A 19,734-nucleotide genomic window follows, 5' to 3' on the forward strand; every position below is an offset into this window, starting at 1 on the left:
TTTAAATTTCTAATACACCAGAGAATGCAATAAAGTAGTGCAGGTTCTAGAGAAGCTATAACAAAAATACAAGTTTTAACCCCCCTATGCTGTAGAAACTGCTAGATCAAACTCCTATATACAACCACCAGGTTTCTGTTTTCCCGAAGAAGAACCAGTAACATGCGAACACAAAGATCTCGCCTGTCCTCCCCGGCCACGGTAGGACAAGTCTATGTCCACCAGCCGAACATTTTTGCAAGGCAGAGTCGGACTGCATTGTATATTCACGGCAACTTTTGTGTTCGAAATTCCCTTTATGTTCTTGAATGTAACATCTTTAATCTGCACCTCTGAGCTCAACATATTCTAGAGACAACAAAAAGAGTAATCATAATGTGTAACTAAGATGGTTTGACAAAAGGGAAGCATTAAATAAAGACTCCCATCATCTCTAAGGCGGCGAAAAAATACCAGTGATCGAAATAATTTAGAGTTTACCTGCAGTTTACAACTTCCAGACGGGCAATATTGTTGATCGATGATAATAGGATTGCCTGTATTTTTTATGTCAATATTCTCAAATATTATATCAGAAGCCAAACTATACAAAGAGGGTGCCCATGTTTTGATCCTCAGGCCATTTTCGGCACCAATGAAAGTGCAGTTCCTGACGTGTATACCAGTAACATATTCAGTTTCATGGGTCCTTCCAAGGCTTCCAACGCTTATGCCATGGCCAGGCCCACAAACAACGTCAAAAATATCGATGTCCTGGCTGCCCGCTACCATGGATACACAGTCATCCCCTGTGTGAATTTTGGCGTGAACAATCTTAATTTTAGTTGAGCTTCCTATGTGAATTCCATCGGTGTTCGGGCTGTTTCCGGGTGCTGTCAATATCACGTGGCTGATGTTCATGTTGTGGCATGCAAATAGGTACATGTGGGCATTTTTGCTGTTGACTGATGCTAGATTACGGACCCTTGAATTCGTTATGAAATCGAACCTCAACGTCTGCGAAAAGTTCAATGAAAAACAAGAAACAATGCTGTGTTTGTCATTCCTTACTGTAAGATTTAGAGCATACATATAATACTTTAAAAATTTTATTTACTTCAAAATATTAACAACTAGAATCTTATTAACCGCATGCAAGTGTTTTAATTTATTGCAAATACCGAAATTTTGGTGTTAGCTTTACAAATATATATAAACTTTGAGATGCAATAAAAAAATTTCCCCTAAAATCCCACGAATTTAAAGGCTACATGGTTCGAAGAACATTGCTCAGAATCTCGGAACCATCCACAGATCCCTTGGAAAGAAGGAGAAATTTATGGCAAAGGAATATTAATCGTTCCCATCACACGAAAAGTTGGGTAATTGAAAATTATCCATCAAGATTTTTTTCATACAAAAGGTAATTGAAAGTTAGTATATATTCCATCAAAATATGGAAATAGTAATTAATGAAATTTTTTTTGGAATAAATTAGCAGTTAATATATTTCCGTTACTCAACATAATATGGAAATAAATTAATTCAATACAAAAACAAGTAAAAGAAAATGAAGAGGAAATAGTAATTAATGAACTTACAACCGGGAGAACCCTGCACCTAGTATTCTTTCTACAATCATTGTAAGGCCATGCCGCCGCCCCTTTGCCATCCAAAACACCGCCGCCATGCACCGTTAAATCTTCAATGTACCGGAAACCGATCCAAGTATCCGTAAAAAACTTAGCAGGTTCCGTCGGAGCTATTAGAGTCCCTTCAATCAGAAACTCCATCGGGCCCTTGCATGGCCCGATGAATCTCACTGAATCGACCAGATACTTTCCTGGAGGGATCCGGACGCGACCACCCCCTTCATGGGCACATGCATCTCTCCACGCTTTAAGTGTCGCCTGCCAGCCACAAATGAACAAGAAAATTAACCAAGATAGATTTTGTTCTTTCTTGAAGATCATCAATTTAAATGACAAACCAAAACTCACCTGAGTTATATCAATCGGCGCATCAGCATTCCTGTGGTATCTCATGACATCGAAGAGTTTTTTCGGTGGCCTAGCGCCATTAACGAGTGAGACCATTACTAGCAAGATCAGAAAAAGAAGATTTGCAACCATTTTGAAAACTGACTCCATTTTCATTTCTTCTGNTTTAGCACCAAGATTCAGCCATATAATTTTATGAATTTATTTCCCTTTCTTTACATAAGATTTCACACAGTTGACCAGAAACAAAATGATGATTCCATGCACCCGATAAAATATTTCGTAGCATTGTCATAATTTTTTTTGGCAAAAGATAAGGATTCAGTTGAATGTAATAAATTGCAAAAAACTGTTAGGATTCTGGGACAATGGACTGTCAGATTAAATAGCTAATTCTAACAAAAACAATGTTTGACTCTTAGTCTTCAAGCGTTAAAATAGCAATTTTTCATTTTTCTTTTGAATAAATTAGTTTTTGGTGTTCCTTAGCCCTATATTTCGTTTCTTGTGTGCTGTCTCATCATTTATTTATTTAATATATAAAAATCCGAAAGCTAGTCAATGCTGATTCTATTTTCAAATGTGATTATAATATTTTGTTAAATTAAAGAAAATTCTTCTAGATACTCTTACTCTACATATTTTTGTCTAATCCAAATTTAACTTTTACATTCACTTAAATAAATTAAAAGAGATATGCATCTAATAAGTGTATTTTTGTTATTTTTTTTAAAAAAATTAGTAATTATTTATTAAAAATTATACGATAAAAAAAATTCAGTTTTACATTCAAACACTACAAACTTATGATTTTTTTCTATTTTTTTCATAATCTATAAATTTACAATTTTATAAAAAAAAACATAATATTTTGCAAAAACTACATCAATAATTTAGCACAATCTTTACTTTCTCCATATTATTATTATTATAATAATTATTTATAGATACACGTGGTGTATAAGTCATTTTTTAGTCGGAAAAGTCAACGACGGAGATATAGAGAAAATATTACATGTCTTAACATTGTGTATTTGCATGCATCCATTTCTTGTGTTATCTATATCCATATCACGCTAAAATCACATCTACGAGCCGGGTTGAGATTCGACCCGTATCAAGTCTAATTATTTCATTTGAATTTAATTATCAAATTATATATTTTACAAAAAAAAAATACGGTCATTGAATTATATATATAATATGAGATATTTATAATAAATAAATGCAATATAGTTCGCTGATGATTAATAAGTTATCTAACAAAATAATTTGGATTAAATTTAACACACATATATTCAATTTAATAAATCTTACTCAAATTAAATATTAGATTAAAAATCAAATAATATTCGAGATAATTTAAATATCTCCAATTGACTTGAGTTATTAGCACGACTTGTAAAAAAAAAACCACCAAAATTTCTATACCCAAAAAAATCCCTTTAGATCCCCAATTTAGCATTTTTTTTTCCTCTCATAACTACCCTTTAATAATATACATGAAATGATAAATATTTTTTAGAAAATATTTATTTAATTAGGACAAATATTTTAAAAATACAATCAAACGCTTAGTAAACTTATAATACATTCGTGTAATGAAATTAATTAGCAAACTCACTATATTAAGTTCAATAAAGTTACATATATCAAATTTAGATTAACATAAGATATCATTAGTCAAAATCAATTTACCAGTAATATTTTTAAGGACTCGATTTTAAATGTTTGAGATAAAAGACTATCCAAATATAAATATTCTAAGTCAGGAAAATATTGAGTATGCTATTATGTATTGATACTAACGGGAAATTTAAGGTCCGATTCCGGCAAGTGTCACTAGTCCAGACGCAGGTTTCGAAATTGTCCTGAGCCTGAAATCACGAAGAAAACCGTTAGAAGGGGGTCGGGAGAGTGTCCCGGCATAGTCCCTCCGACTCTCAAGTCAGAGACTGAGGAAATGAAGTAGGAGCAGCTAAGTGTGCTGCTGAAAAATAATATATTGAATGAATGAATTCACACACAAACCTGGTATTTATAGAAAAATACATGGGTTCGTCATGGGCCTGCCTTCCACTTGGGCTAGGGATAAGCCATGGTAGTGGGCTCATCATGATGTATCATGTATATTTTCACCCCATAATTTTCTATTAAAATTTGCATATTGATCAAACAAATTTTATATTTGATAGAATAATATAATTTTAATCGACTTTAAATTCTAAATTTAAGGATATAATCGTAAAATTTATATCACAATAATCCCATTATTTAATTTAATGGGAAAATCATAATATTTTGACCGAATGACCTTTTGGTCTTAAATTTGGTATAAGCAATTTATTATATAAAGTTTAATTTTGTCAGCAGAGGAAAATACAGGGCCTTATTGATAAATTTACTTTGCCCATGTTTCATATGTGGATTCCATTTACAAGGGTTTTATTTTTCTTGGTTCACTAAAAAAACAAAATTTCTTTCTCGTGAATTCTTCACATGCAAAGATAATATCTAGTCAAATTATTTTAAAGAGCTAATAATTTTTTCACAGTTTTATAATTCTTTCATTTTATTTTTAGCTAAATATTAAAGTATCTAGATGATGTAAGTTATAATGTGAGGAAAAAAAATCGTGAAAGAGAGCATATAAATTTAAGATATGAGTCGAGTCGATCCGTCTCATACATATCAAAATACGAAAATTCTCGTGAAACAGTGTCATGGAATTTCCAATCCAACCAAAATCATGAAAAAAACATTAGTTTTTAAGTCAAAAATATTACTTCTCATAACAGATATGAGTCGAGTCGATCCGTCTCATAGATATACACCGCGAGACATATATCAAAATAAACATGGAATTGGAAAGCTGCTGGTAATACTGTACATCGGTCTATAATGGATTTCTGAATATGGAATGTCTCTATAAAAAGACGAATAAGATGTCATATAAATTGAGAAGGAAATTGGTGGTGATAATCTTGAAATCGAATAGGTGCAATGAACAAGTTTGTAGGATGACCACTAGGCTACCCTTTTTATCTCAAATCAATCAAATGATAATAGGTTTAAGTGGGCCTGTCTATCTTCAGTTGATGTGTAGATGAACTCCAACTATTGCCCTTTTCTGGCCCACTTTGAAAAAGACGGCCCATTACAAGATTTCGTTTTATTTGGATTCCATCTTTAGTCTATGATCAAATCAATGCCCTAATGATTACCAATTATTCATAATAATATATTCTATATATATTATGGTAGTAATAACCACATAATATATACTTTTTTTTGGCAGATTTCATATTAATATATNATATTGGATAAGTTGACCCACCAATCTTTGGAAGAGAGGGAGTTTTCCAATCATTTTATGAGAGGATAGAATGATGAATAAACAAATAGTTGAAAATACCATCGGAAAGCACTCTTAATCACTTAAATATTGAATATTTTATAATTTGACTCACTTTATTCATTCCACGAACTTTTCTAATTTATAGAAGTTAATATTGAGAATATAAATTTCAGACTATATATCCAATGACTAAATTATTTTCATCTCCTTGACAAAAAATTATAACTAGTTGTGATAACACCAATCATTGTCCCAAGCATACTTCAATTATAGTACCCAAACAATATGTATATAAAATTTTAAAAATAATTTTTTTTTGAATTTATTAATGATATATGAAATATTTATATCAATATCTAAAAGTCACTTTCAATTGAACCTAACAAAACCTACCCTATATATTGACAACATGACTCCTCAATAAAGAGATGCCAATACATATACGTATGCTTTCAAATTGATTGTTTGCAGAAACTAAGGTCAACAATGTCATGCTCTCGATCCTTACATTATATTTGCCAGTGTTCTTTTACCAAAATTATATACTATCATCTTTCAAAATAATGAAAGCACGAGGCAGAAGGAATATATAGATCAGTATCACCATAATTATTATTCCACTTGTCAATATAAAAAAATATATATATACACGGCAATGATTTCATCAGATAATTAATGGAGAAACCAAAAAAATAAAATTTTGCCAATAATTTGAAGGATGTTTTTATAAATAAATCATATAAATAACTGTTTTGTGATTAAATTATATATATATTTATTCGTCACAAAACATGCAATTTTATATCTATGATTAATTGTTTTTATATATAAATGGATATATTAATTAATCAAAATCTATTTGCAAAAGCAAAACTACAAATTTATAGATCAAAGCTATTATTTTGAAGTCATTTGAAAGTAGAAGAATCCGTGCTTGAATAATTGAGACAGCAACTACCACTTGGTATATTGTGTTTGTGCAATCCTTAGTTTTAGCCAACTACAGTATATGATTAAAATACTTATTCTACTTTTTTTGTTTTTAATTTCTTTAATTTTATTCACTTATAATGAAGGTAAATGTATCTAAAGATACTTCTCGTCCCAAGTCTTCTCTAGCCTTAAAAGAAACATACATGTGGGAATGTGGCAATAACAACTGCAAAATGTTAGACTAAAAATTACATTTTTTGATACAAATCAAACAGTTTACATTCCGTACATGACATTTTAGGTTTAATAAGAAAGACACGGAATCCTTAAAAGATGACATATATATAATCGGTACACACTGCAGTTAAGAAAAACAATATTGAAAATCACTTGACAGGGAGAATTGTGTTCCGAGATGATAAACTTTAGACTTCTCCCGACTCAAACGATAACCTTTTAGATAAGGTTGTAATATTTCTTAGAACCCTTAAAAGTCAAGTAAGAAGTACTACCTGGATCAAACTTGAAATTCAGTTGGAAGTTGATCTTCAGTGCTTCAGTTCAGGAAATCTTGTTTCTTGTTTAGATGAATAACCTAAATGATGTCCTAAATCTGAAACCTATAAAGCTTTGATCAATCATAGAGCTTCTTACACGAGTGATGTAACTGCCTCTGATTCTTAATTGTCACCAAGATAAATTAAGGGCTTTCCGAAAACCTGTTGTTTTCGAAGTCTTGAAGTATATACAACCCTGTTGAATACATAAGGCGAAATTTGGATTCGGACATGAGAATAAGTGTTTTATGTGATAATCTGGTCTCTAAGTAATCCAAGGACAATATTTTTTGTAAGATAGTACATACTAGAAATATGGTTGGATTTAAAACGTTGATTACCATTCAGGGATGAGGTTTATGTACTACAGTTGAAATATCTTGTCCGAAAATGCGTATTGAACGTCAGGAACTTGCGGCTGCTGCTGCTGGTGTTGTGGGTCCATAAAATGTGTGTAATAGTTGGGAACTTGTTGGTGTTGGTGATTGATGGTGGGAGAATTGAAGCCATGAGTGAAGCTTGGAAGTGTCATTGGTAGTGGCGGAGATAGTAGAGAAGGGGGCAACACAGCGATGGCGGCATTGCCACGGAGAGTGTCGGGGCTGTGGTGGTTGTGTTGGCCCTCATAGGTTGTGATCACCACCAAAGGATCCTCAAATGATCTCTCCACACGTTTCTTCACGCCGCACTTTTTGCTGGTGCATCTGTAGTAACTCCTGAAATGCAAAAGGCCGATTATGAATTCAGAGTTTATCAGTGAATTTGTGATAAGTAATACAAGAAAACCATGTTTAATAAATTATTTTTAAAAAAAATTCTGCGAATACTTTACTGAAATGTTGGCATTTCGATTTGGTTCTTTCAGACACAGACCTTGGAAAGGGGCTATTTTTTACTGCTTTTTGTCCATATTTTCTCCATCTATATCCATCTTCAAGAATATCTATCTCGCTTTTAGTCATGAAGGCAACGCGTGCTTCTTTTGGCCTTTTCTCCTTCTTGTTTTTTGCTTTGCTGCTAAAATAATATCACAAGAAATTATTGATAGTGTTTTGCACCAGATAATAAATACCATGATCACCAATCAAAACCAAAAAATGTCGTGCTGGATAACGATGGTTACTTTGTCGATCATCATGTGTCATTGATAGAATTGACTCAAACCGAGAAAACAATGGAGGTGACAATTTTCTTTATTTGTTTCAAAAAAAGTCGGAAAGAACACAGCTGGTGCAAATATACAAGTTATACACTTTCTATATTTCCTTATTTACAATCATTAAATTTGGAGTACCATTATTTTCAAAGCTCCTTGAAATATTGAATATGACGAGTTAATACTTCCCCAAATGGAAAATGCAAACATATTTACGAATTCAAGATAGAAGTAAATACATCTTCTCTGGTTTCTTCATCTTTGAAATTTAGCTGATTAAATTCATCCAAGTAGGATAATTAAGTTCGTCTAATTTTGTACACGGAAGTACATAATAATGCATCAATTAAAGACAACTTTTCAAATGTCAAAATCTAAGTTCCTAAAAAGAGAGGAAAATAAAATAAAAAACCCACTTTTCCAAGTACTTAATGTTACTAAGTGAGCCATAATTCAACTTAACAAAAACGGGAAAAAAGTTAAAACAAAGAAAGAAAGAAATAAAATGAAATAAACCTACTCTTTTTTCGACTTCACATCCCCATCTTCACAAACTTTGGGACGCAGAACTTTCGTCTTGCTTCTTGAAGAACCTTCTTCTGCTCCAGCCTCTGAGGAAGAAACCGATACCGAAGAATTTGTCGACAAAGGATATTCGGCAGCAGAAACAACATTCTGATTGGACAAATAGTTATTCACAGAATTATAAACTGCATGATCAGATGACGAACAAGACAAGTCGAAAGCACTTGATACAGCGTTGTACTCTGTTGCATCATGCAAGCAGCCTGCGAAAGTCATTTGGAACGGATCGAATCGATTAGGGTTTTGCTCATACTTCGGCAGCTGGTTGTGCTCAAAAGGGTCGAAATCACTTTGATCAGAAACAAAAGGAAACGAAAACCCTTCAGAACCCATGTTTTGATAGCTGTCATGAAAAGGATATTTTTGCAGAGAATTCATGTTATTTTCATGAGACATGGATGGATCAGAGAAAACAGCTTGTTGATCCAGATGTGAATGGAGAGAAGAGAAGGTTTGATGGAGCATCAATTATTGTTCTTGGAAGGGTTGCAGAAAAGACGTTTGTTTGATTTCATTGTGTGCTATAGAGATAACTTTGGTTTAACCTTTTTGGCTTACCCTTTTTTCCTCTCTTCTCTCCTTTTTGTAGCGATGGAATAACAACAAGAAACACGCTCATTCTTTTCGGAGTAAAAAATTATAAATTATATTTCTCTAAAATATGATTCTTGGATTTTATTTATTTTTCTTGGTGCAGATTAAGAGATGGTGAAAAGTGACGTTGATTGCTATATATGTTTATTATTAATTAGTACTATTGCATTAAAGAGGGAGTTCCATGTTTGAAGGTTGAAAGTTTCTTCAAGTTAATTTGATTACCGGCCAAAAGGTTAAAAAAATCGACTCAAAATCAGCGATCGAGTATACATATAATTAATTACGTTTATTTACTTTACTTTTTAAAAATGTTAACATTTTGCCTGGCCTCCTCATGTAGAAATCACAATCGGCTCAAATTTAATTTCATCTTTTATAAAATTGGACAAAAATGATATACAAGCAGAAAATGTTTTAGACTTTGATCTTTAAATTCATGCCAAACAATGTTATCAAGAATTTACAGAGCGAGACTAATTTTTTGTTGCGTGCTTAATTCCTTCCGTAAGTCAAAGTTATAACAAGTCACTTGAATTTTCTTAACCAATTGGTGCAAAAGAAATCTTTTTCATGGTCAAAATTTAAACCTACTCATGCAAACCACGACAAAACTTATTAAATTGATGGATACAATTAAAAAAAACATAAATTTTGTTAATCTAAAATTTTAAGTTATAATTAAGTCATTGTTCTTATAAAAATTTAGGACTTGGTTTCTAAATTAGCATAATTGGTTTGTATATATGTTAGAGTGTGTGTGTGTGTATTAGTTAACTTTATAATATCTATGTTTTCAAATTGACTTTCTAAATAATTTTGGTATCGAAATTCAAAATCAAGTAATATGAAATGATTATGTATGTCTGATGTGTAACGTAACGTTCATTATATGAACTTTTGAATGAGAAACAATGTGTGCCGTTGAAAATAACGACGACAAAAAGTCAGAAGCAACTATGAAANGTTGTGTTGGCCCTCATAGGTTGTGATCACCACCAAAGGATCCTCAAATGATCTCTCCACACGTTTCTTCACGCCGCACTTTTTGCTGGTGCATCTGTAGTAACTCCTGAAATGCAAAAGGCCGATTATGAATTCAGAGTTTATCAGTGAATTTGTGATAAGTAATACAAGAAAACCATGTTTAATAAATTATTTTTAAAAAAAATTCTGCGAATACTTTACTGAAATGTTGGCATTTCGATTTGGTTCTTTCAGACACAGACCTTGGAAAGGGGCTATTTTTTACTGCTTTTTGTCCATATTTTCTCCATCTATATCCATCTTCAAGAATATCTATCTCGCTTTTAGTCATGAAGGCAACGCGTGCTTCTTTTGGCCTTTTCTCCTTCTTGTTTTTTGCTTTGCTGCTAAAATAATATCACAAGAAATTATTGATAGTGTTTTGCACCAGATAATAAATACCATGATCACCAATCAAAACCAAAAAATGTCGTGCTGGATAACGATGGTTACTTTGTCGATCATCATGTGTCATTGATAGAATTGACTCAAACCGAGAAAACAATGGAGGTGACAATTTTCTTTATTTGTTTCAAAAAAAGTCGGAAAGAACACAGCTGGTGCAAATATACAAGTTATACACTTTCTATATTTCCTTATTTACAATCATTAAATTTGGAGTACCATTATTTTCAAAGCTCCTTGAAATATTGAATATGACGAGTTAATACTTCCCCAAATGGAAAATGCAAACATATTTACGAATTCAAGATAGAAGTAAATACATCTTCTCTGGTTTCTTCATCTTTGAAATTTAGCTGATTAAATTCATCCAAGTAGGATAATTAAGTTCGTCTAATTTTGTACACGGAAGTACATAATAATGCATCAATTAAAGACAACTTTTCAAATGTCAAAATCTAAGTTCCTAAAAAGAGAGGAAAATAAAATAAAAAACCCACTTTTCCAAGTACTTAATGTTACTAAGTGAGCCATAATTCAACTTAACAAAAACGGGAAAAAAGTTAAAACAAAGAAAGAAAGAAATAAAATGAAATAAACCTACTCTTTTTTCGACTTCACATCCCCATCTTCACAAACTTTGGGACGCAGAACTTTCGTCTTGCTTCTTGAAGAACCTTCTTCTGCTCCAGCCTCTGAGGAAGAAACCGATACCGAAGAATTTGTCGACAAAGGATATTCGGCAGCAGAAACAACATTCTGATTGGACAAATAGTTATTCACAGAATTATAAACTGCATGATCAGATGACGAACAAGACAAGTCGAAAGCACTTGATACAGCGTTGTACTCTGTTGCATCATGCAAGCAGCCTGCGAAAGTCATTTGGAACGGATCGAATCGATTAGGGTTTTGCTCATACTTCGGCAGCTGGTTGTGCTCAAAAGGGTCGAAATCACTTTGATCAGAAACAAAAGGAAACGAAAACCCTTCAGAACCCATGTTTTGATAGCTGTCATGAAAAGGATATTTTTGCAGAGAATTCATGTTATTTTCATGAGACATGGATGGATCAGAGAAAACAGCTTGTTGATCCAGATGTGAATGGAGAGAAGAGAAGGTTTGATGGAGCATCAATTATTGTTCTTGGAAGGGTTGCAGAAAAGACGTTTGTTTGATTTCATTGTGTGCTATAGAGATAACTTTGGTTTAACCTTTTTGGCTTACCCTTTTTTCCTCTCTTCTCTCCTTTTTGTAGCGATGGAATAACAACAAGAAACACGCTCATTCTTTTCGGAGTAAAAAATTATAAATTATATTTCTCTAAAATATGATTCTTGGATTTTATTTATTTTTCTTGGTGCAGATTAAGAGATGGTGAAAAGTGACGTTGATTGCTATATATGTTTATTATTAATTAGTACTATTGCATTAAAGAGGGAGTTCCATGTTTGAAGGTTGAAAGTTTCTTCAAGTTAATTTGATTACCGGCCAAAAGGTTAAAAAAATCGACTCAAAATCAGCGATCGAGTATACATATAATTAATTACGTTTATTTACTTTACTTTTTAAAAATGTTAACATTTTGCCTGGCCTCCTCATGTAGAAATCACAATCGGCTCAAATTTAATTTCATCTTTTATAAAATTGGACAAAAATGATATACAAGCAGAAAATGTTTTAGACTTTGATCTTTAAATTCATGCCAAACAATGTTATCAAGAATTTACAGAGCGAGACTAATTTTTTGTTGCGTGCTTAATTCCTTCCGTAAGTCAAAGTTATAACAAGTCACTTGAATTTTCTTAACCAATTGGTGCAAAAGAAATCTTTTTCATGGTCAAAATTTAAACCTACTCATGCAAACCACGACAAAACTTATTAAATTGATGGATACAATTAAAAAAAACATAAATTTTGTTAATCTAAAATTTTAAGTTATAATTAAGTCATTGTTCTTATAAAAATTTAGGACTTGGTTTCTAAATTAGCATAATTGGTTTGTATATATGTTAGAGTGTGTGTGTGTGTATTAGTTAACTTTATAATATCTATGTTTTCAAATTGACTTTCTAAATAATTTTGGTATCGAAATTCAAAATCAAGTAATATGAAATGATTATGTATGTCTGATGTGTAACGTAACGTTCATTATATGAACTTTTGAATGAGAAACAATGTGTGCCGTTGAAAATAACGACGACAAAAAGTCAGAAGCAACTATGAAACATGTCTCCTATAAATGACACCCACCTCCCCCCTCTTCTTCTTGATTATTTTTAATATTCTCGTGTAAACAAAAATTACATAATAATATATAAAAAAATGTATAAAATCAATTTTCATTGGAATAAATACTCAGGACTTATTATGTAATTTTTGTTTACACGAGAATATTAAAAATAATCAAGAAGAAGAGGGGGGAGGTGGGTGTCATTTATAGGAGACATGGGAATAAATACTCAGGACTTAGGACTTTTATTGGTGATATCAAGTAATGATCAATCAATCAAGCTAGTAAAATAATAAATTAAAAAGTTGTTTAATCTCACAGAGTTTGAGAAGACGTTTGACCGATCTTTGCGCCAAATTTCTGTGAGCTACACCTAACACCTTTGCTTTCAACGGCTTAATTAAGTGCCAATATCTACTAAAGTAATTATTGATAGAGAATTCGATTCTCTTCCATCAAAATATCTCGAGATTCTTATTGCATCAATAATTTATATTAGGCAAAAACTTGTATGAGACGGTCTCACGGGTCGTATTTGTGAGACATATCTCTTGTTTGGGTTATCCATAAAAAAGTATTAATTTTTATGCTAAGAGTATTACTTTTTATTGTGAATATGGGTAGGGTTGACCCATACGGATTAAGATCCGTGAGACGGTCTCACATGAGACATACTCTTTATATATATGCTAGAGAACGATCAATACGTAGAGTTTGAACCTTTTTACGGTTTAAAAAATTAAAATTACACAAATAGTTATAGTTTGTTAAAAACGGCAAGCGGTCCAGGCTCGATTATAAATATTAGCCTCGACCAGCAAATATATCAATTAGTCCTTTATGCCAACAATGCTGTCAACAAAGAAACGGGCAGACCCATATCCATGTAGTTTACCCGAATAGAATGAATTTATGGGTTATTGCTGAACCCGTTGCCGTTTGTCATCCCCATTCTATTCTATGCATGCGTATGGTTTACATCATGCTTTGTGTATTGTACAATTATTTCGGTACAACCGATAAGCAATAGCTGCTCCGGTACTTCTCCTCGGATCGAAGCTGAAACATGGGAGGAAACGACGACGTAGCACGCCAACCGGACATCAATGGCGTCTACAGCAATCCCCAGGTCCCCACTCCAACGCCTCTCCACCTTCAAAAATACTCCGACCGCCGGCGGTGTCCACACCCCTATGCCCCTCTCCCCACCTACATCCCCCCTAAATTCTTTTTCTTCTGATCCAATCTTCTCCGCCTTCCTCTCCCCAGACTTCAACCCCGCTCGATTCTCCTCCTCCGCCCTCTCATCCGGCTCTGCCGCCTCAAGAATCGAAAAACTCCAGGATGGCGTCCGCCTACTTGACACCCAGTTACGTCACGAAGTCCTGTCCCGTCACCACGACCTGCTCAACCAGCTTTCCTCCTTTAAAGCTGCTGAATCCTCTCTTTCCACCTTACGATCATCTCTTTCTTCTCTTCAATCCTCCCTCCGCCGCGCTCGCTCCGAGCTCTCCGATCCCCCCCGCGTTATTTACACCCATACCCATCAGCTTAACAATCTTCATTCTACCTCTTTGCTTCTTCAGTTCAATCTTCGCACTCGAGGCAAATCCAGAAGCTAAGAAATGCTGTCGATTCTCTGCTCGATGCATCGAAATGGGATCTTGCCAACGCAGCTCAGCTGCATTTTGAGATTTTGACCCTTACAACGAGTCCCATTTATCGGGGATTGATATAGTGGACGCGGAGTTGCAATGGGTGTATTGGAAAAGGGACTCGAGAGTTTGAATCAACCGGAAGTGGGATTGGGTTTGCAGGTGTTTTATAACATGGGAGAGTTGAGGGGGGCGGTGGATGGGTTGGTGAGCAAGTATAAGCAAACGGGGGTGAAGAGTGTGAGTAACGCGCTTGATAGGAAGGCAATTTCTGGAGGAGGAGGGGGTTATGGTGCTGGGGGGCCTAGTGGGGTACAAAGACATGGGACACCACAGATTGGGGGTGGAGCAAAAGCAAAGGAAGCGCTTTTGATATTGTAAGATACTTTCATCATTGCAATTGCAAGAGAAATCAACACTTGTCTGAGAAGAAATGTGCAGTCTTAGAAGTTGTATTTGTGCTCACAGGTGTTAAGATACTCGTGTTAATCTCCAATAGCTAGGTATGTGTCAAGTGTCATGTTTGCGATCTTATGATGCATGGCAGTATTAATAGCATTTTTTTTATTGAAGAATCGGTTTGAGTTTATCGTCACCGTCCGAAAATTATTAAATTCAGTCGGCAAAACTTTATGCTTCTCTCCACTTTCTTTTGGTGCTAAATTAGTATTTCTTTCTCTTTCCATAATGCTCTGTTTTTCTGACAATTGGGTGGGTGATTGCTAGTCAATTGTATTTTGCCTCAGTTTACCATCTGATCAAGTGGTTTTTTTAATTTTTTGGAATTATGTGTGGAGTATTTTCATTAGAGTTGATTTGAGATTTACAACTTATCTGAGCCTCAAAAATTGGACAGCTGAATCGTGGTTCATTTTTTCTCTAAGCTGGGCAACATCCTGATGCTGTTGCGTGATGCCTAAGTGTTTTGTTTTCTTTCTTAGATTTAACACATTTGCTCAATGAGATGATGGAGTAAACTTCGAGCCTAAAACCTCCCAGTTATAGTCCCAGTACCACTAGTAGATGTTACTGGGTTGGGCTTATGGGTAACAGTGGGCTTGGTCTTTTGGGTAATAGCAGGCTAGATTCAAATGGGGTTAGTTATTTTGTACGTGTCAAGAACAAAAATGTGGGCGGGATTAGTTATTTTAGTAGTTTTGAATTTTATTACAGTTTCTGCTAGCCAAGGCTATGGGAGAGGAAAGATGTTCTGTTATGAATATTTTCTGCTAAGGGCCCATTCTTCTTGTAATGATCGATAATTTTCTTTATAAATCTTTTTGTCATTTACAGAATATAATTAGTATTCTCTTTTATTCTGGTTTGGAGTTTTGTTATTAATTGTTGATCTCTCTCTCTTTCTCTTTGTTCTTTTTTTTATACATAAAATGATAGACATTGGATGCGGTTAAAGGTAGCCACTTACGTTTTCTTGGGCTTTTTCAGGAGGGGGATCCAATGTTGACGGATCGTGTTTGGGATGCTTTAGTAAAGTCTTTTACTAATCAAATGAAGTCTGTTTTCACCACATCAAGTTTTGTCAAAGAAATATTTACTGTTGGGTATCCGAAGCTTTTGATGATGATAGAGAACCTCGTTGAAAGAATTTCACGTGACACAGATGTCAAAGGAGTTCCACCAGCTCTCAGTTCAGAAGGAAAGGAACAAATGATAGCTGCCGTTGAGATTTTTGAGACAACTTTTTTATCACTTTGCTTAAGTCGGCTGTCGGATCTTGTAAATTCTGTATTCCCAATGCCAAGCCGTGGAAGTATTCCCTCCAAAGTACATATATTGAGGATTTTGTCATGCATTCAAGAAGAAATTGAAGCTGTGCAGATGAATGCTCGCTTGACTCTTCTTGTTTTGCATGAAATCAGCACAGCATTGCTTCTACTTGCAGAAAGATCTGAACACCAGGTATAAGTCATCCTTTTTTGCTCGCTCTAGGATTTACGAGATTTACACTAATTACTATCTGACTTTTGGACTTATTTTCCATATTCCTAAGTTTGATCAAAGTTCTCGTGTTCAAGACCATTTTGGATTTTTCTTTGCCGGTTTCTTCTCGAAGCCTACAGTCTGAAATATAAAATCCATCTGCTTGTCAATCACGGAATATTCAACATGATATCTGCTTTCCACATGTAGCGCCAAATCACTAGGCCATTGTTACACCTGTCTGGGCAAGGCAAACTGTTGTCAGTTGACACTGAAACATTAAACCATGTTTTTATTTATTTGCCATTATTACTTAAGAAACTTAACATGTAAATTACTTGTGCTTCTAAGTCTAAAGATCAATCAGGCGCTCTTTTACATTGCATCTAAATTATTGAAATGATATTATTATTCTATTATTAACTCAAAATACATGAAAAATCTTATGTAAAATTGTTTGTAAAGTATTATATGGTGGATGCAATCCACTCATAATTGAGTGTTTTGGTTGTAAACCTTAAAATATGTTAAAATAAAAGATCACATCCATTACAGGGTTTCTTTTATGTCGTGAGAACTTGTTAATTTGCGAAAAGCCATCTATGTGTTGATTTGTTGACAATGCTGTTGTCGTTACTGTTGGATGAGAAACACAAGATCTTGGTCATGTCGGTATTTGAGCTATAAAATATCTCCAAAGGCGGTTATATACTTTTCTGGGTTCTTGTTCAATGTCCAGAAATTGTGTAGTTGATGTTCATAAAAAGAGAGCAAATGAGTTAATTGATTAAAATTTGATTGTCATATTTTTGGTTATGCAGTGTGTTGACATCCTAGAGTAATAAAAACTATTGGTCCAGTTTGATTTGAAACGAGCATTTGTTGGAATGATTCACTGTTTAAACTTGCTTTATTCCTGGGCATTTTGAATTTCTGAATTTTTGGTTCTGTTAATCAAACTACCTGTTTGATCCTTTTCTGTTCTGATGACACACTTAGTGCTTCTGATTCAGCTTTTAATCGAACAGTTACTTTTGTTATTGCAGATATCAACAGGCCCTGAAGCACACCAAGTCACTGGTCCTGCAACTCCATTGCAACTCAAGAACTTCATATTGTGTCAACATCTGCAAGATATCCATACACACACGGTTTCAGGGTTGCCAACTGTTGCTGTGGATGTCTTGTCTGTTGCTCTTGGTACATTGTATGAAGTTGCTGGCGATTCAGTGGCCTCCTTATTTCAAGCCATGCTCGAGCGTCTTGAATCTTGCATCTTGCAGATTCATGAACAGAATTTTGCCACTCTTGGCATAGATGCTGCTATCGACAACAATGCATCTCCTTACATGGAAGAGTTGCAAAAAAGTACTGTTCTCTTTCGGACTTAAATTTTGTCCAGACTTTTGCCTTCATCAGGAGCTATTTCCCGTGGCACAGAAACTATATGCACGAGGCTTGTAAGAAGCACTGTATCGAGAGTTTTGATATTTTTTTATTAGGCAAGCATCTCTTGTTAGGCCATTATCTGAATCAGGAAAGCTGAGAATGGCGAGAGACATGGCTGAAATTGAATTAGCAGTTGGCCAAAACTTGTTTCCAGTGGAACAACTTGGTGCTCCATATCGCGCCCTTCGAGCATTTCGCCCTGTTATTTTCCTGGGAACATCTCAGCTCAGTTCTTCACCACTCCTGCAAGATCTTCCCTCAAGTGTCATACTTCACCATCTGTATTCACGAGGCCCTGAAGATTTACAGTCACCTCTACAAAGGAACAAGCTTACACCTATTCGGTATTCATTGTGGATGGACTCACAAGGGGATGATCAGATATGGAAAGAGATAAAAGCATCTTTAGACGATTATGCTGCAAAGGTAAGGGCACGAGGAGATAAGGAGTTCAGCCCTGTCTATCCTGTTATGCTGAAAATTGGGTCATCATTAACCGGAAATGAATCATAATTTTGGCAAATATTGAATTGAAGCAAGCAATTTGTCCATGAATCTTGCAGCCAGCAGTTTTGGCTCCAAATACAGCTAGCTACTGGTACACTATATTTCCCATTTCCATAATGTCTTCCAATTCCTCTTACTACTATACGATTTTGTATCACATGAGTCGAGTTCCAAATCTTTTTTCTGTAACAGCATTCTCAGTTAAACACATGTTCTGAATCTATTAACCTGTACATGATCCCTGTTTTTTTGCTGGAGAAATTTCGTAATACAAAGAAGTTTGATTCAATTTCATAGATGTGTCTTTATTTGTTATTCTGGGGTGCATGTATTGTTTGTTGCCCTATAAGATTATAAGAGCACATATTGAAGCAATGGTAATCTGCCTTATTACCTGTTTATGTTTGCTCCAGTTTCTGACTGAATTATAGATCTCTACCATTTTCTTCTGGGGGGAAAAACCTAAACCATTTGGCATATTCCAAAAAGCAGGATATATAGTTACTCTATATAGACCATATAAACACAACAATTTTGTGGTCTATCACAATCTTGATTCTTATTTGAGTAGCTAGCTATATGCAAATTGTGTAGGTAAATGAACGTGATTAAGAAAAGTCATGATTTTTTACACCCCTAATTTGTACCATTAATTATATATAAGAAAAACTGTGGTGTAAAATAGATATATAATAATAATACTTCGGTGCCTTATAATAAAAGTGGAACAATGTAATTATGGAAGAGGCTGAATTAACACTAGAAAAAAAAAAAAACACAGGCAGCACCAAAATTCAAGATACGGATGGGTGATGTTGAACTCACCAGTCACCAACTTTTCGAAGGAAAAAGAAAGAAATTAATACGTAAAATATTGACTTAAGTAAACAATTCAGCGGTGCCGCCTTCGCTGTTGCAATTGAGGTTTACGAAATTCTTTCAAGGGTGTGCGTGGATGGAAGTATTTCAAGCTAATGATTCAGATCAATGAATTTTAAATCTATTTGAATGAATTTATCTTAGATTAATTTAATAGTCGTATATTGATTCTTCAAATCAAATACTTCATTCCAAATTTAATTCTCTCGCCCATTAAATATTATCTTTTCATTGATCTACATTATCTGATTTTCATATCATTTGTTTTAAAATTTTATTTATGGTTATTTTATATTTTTACAAGTTTAATTTTATTACATTTATAAATATGATGACATGTAGCATCTATGCTCGTTTATCTAATACCTTAATTAAGTATAAAGAGCCCCAAAGAAATGGCAAACCAACATCCATATAATTACAAATCTAGGCATATATCATTTGATGCGTCACAAATTTTACATTGATCAAGGTAAATGT

The 19,734-nt window shown here is 34.0% G+C and overlaps 3 protein-coding genes and 1 pseudogene across 4 annotated transcripts; 1 reads left to right on the forward strand and 3 right to left on the reverse strand.

The window, feature by feature from the left end:
• Positions 1 to 9: 9 nt before the first annotated feature.
• Positions 10 to 972, reverse strand: LOC140987477 (exopolygalacturonase-like). Its single transcript, XM_073455998.1, has 2 exons — positions 481 to 972; positions 10 to 348 (listed from the first exon to the last, which is right to left on the reverse strand). The coding sequence occupies exons 1-2, from the start codon at positions 922 to 924 to the stop codon at positions 115 to 117; spliced, it is 678 nt and encodes a 225-aa protein (XP_073312099.1). The 5' UTR covers positions 925 to 972; the 3' UTR covers positions 10 to 114.
• Positions 973 to 6,476: 5,504 nt separating this feature from the next.
• Positions 6,477 to 9,182, reverse strand: LOC140987352 (WRKY transcription factor 71-like). Of its 2 annotated transcripts, none has more exons than XM_073455816.1 (4): positions 8,504 to 9,182; positions 7,701 to 7,841; positions 7,169 to 7,543; positions 6,477 to 7,023 (listed from the first exon to the last, which is right to left on the reverse strand). In XM_073455816.1, the coding sequence occupies exons 1-3, from the start codon at positions 9,031 to 9,033 to the stop codon at positions 7,192 to 7,194; spliced, it is 1,023 nt and encodes a 340-aa protein (XP_073311917.1). In that variant the 5' UTR covers positions 9,034 to 9,182; the 3' UTR covers positions 6,477 to 7,023; positions 7,169 to 7,191. The 2 variants fall into 2 exon arrangements, with proteins under 2 accessions (XP_073311917.1, XP_073311916.1); XM_073455815.1 differs by having other exon boundaries at positions 7,701 to 7,844.
• Positions 9,183 to 10,119: 937 nt separating this feature from the next.
• On the reverse strand, positions 10,120 to 11,873 carry LOC140988487 (WRKY transcription factor 28-like). Its single transcript, XM_073457496.1, has 3 exons — positions 11,195 to 11,873; positions 10,392 to 10,535; positions 10,120 to 10,234 (listed from the first exon to the last, which is right to left on the reverse strand). Exons 1-3 carry the CDS (start codon positions 11,722 to 11,724, stop codon positions 10,120 to 10,122), a joined length of 789 nt encoding a protein of 262 aa, XP_073313597.1. The 5' UTR covers positions 11,725 to 11,873.
• A 1,825-nt stretch (positions 11,874 to 13,698) lies between these two features.
• On the forward strand, positions 13,699 to 18,669 carry LOC140988651 (conserved oligomeric Golgi complex subunit 5-like; annotated as a pseudogene).
• Positions 18,670 to 19,734: the final 1,065 nt, after the last annotated feature.

Source organism: Primulina huaijiensis, chromosome 11, assembly GCF_012295235.1.
Source record: "Primulina huaijiensis isolate GDHJ02 chromosome 11, ASM1229523v2, whole genome shotgun sequence".
Classification (NCBI taxonomy): domain Eukaryota; kingdom Viridiplantae; phylum Streptophyta; class Magnoliopsida; order Lamiales; family Gesneriaceae; genus Primulina; species Primulina huaijiensis.

Bases quoted from the DNA above. Each gene is read 5' to 3' on its own strand.
- LOC140987352 (XM_073455815.1), bottom strand. From the start codon at position 9,033: ATGCTCCATCAAACCTTCTCTTCTCTCCATTCACATCTGGATCAACAA. The intron at 7,845-8,503 runs GTAGGTTTATTT...ATATTATTTTAG, and splicing joins GATGTGAAGTCGAAAAAAGA to CAGCAAAGCAAAAAACAAGA. The intron at 7,544-7,700 runs GTCTGTGTCTGA...TTTGCATTTCAG, and splicing joins AAAAATAGCCCCTTTCCAAG to GAGTTACTACAGATGCACCA.
- LOC140987477 (XM_073455998.1), bottom strand. From the start codon at position 924: ATGTACCTATTTGCATGCCACAACATGAACATCAGCCACGTGATATTG. The intron at 349-480 runs GTAAACTCTAAA...TGTTGTCTCTAG, and splicing joins CTGGAAGTTGTAAACTGCAG to AATATGTTGAGCTCAGAGGT.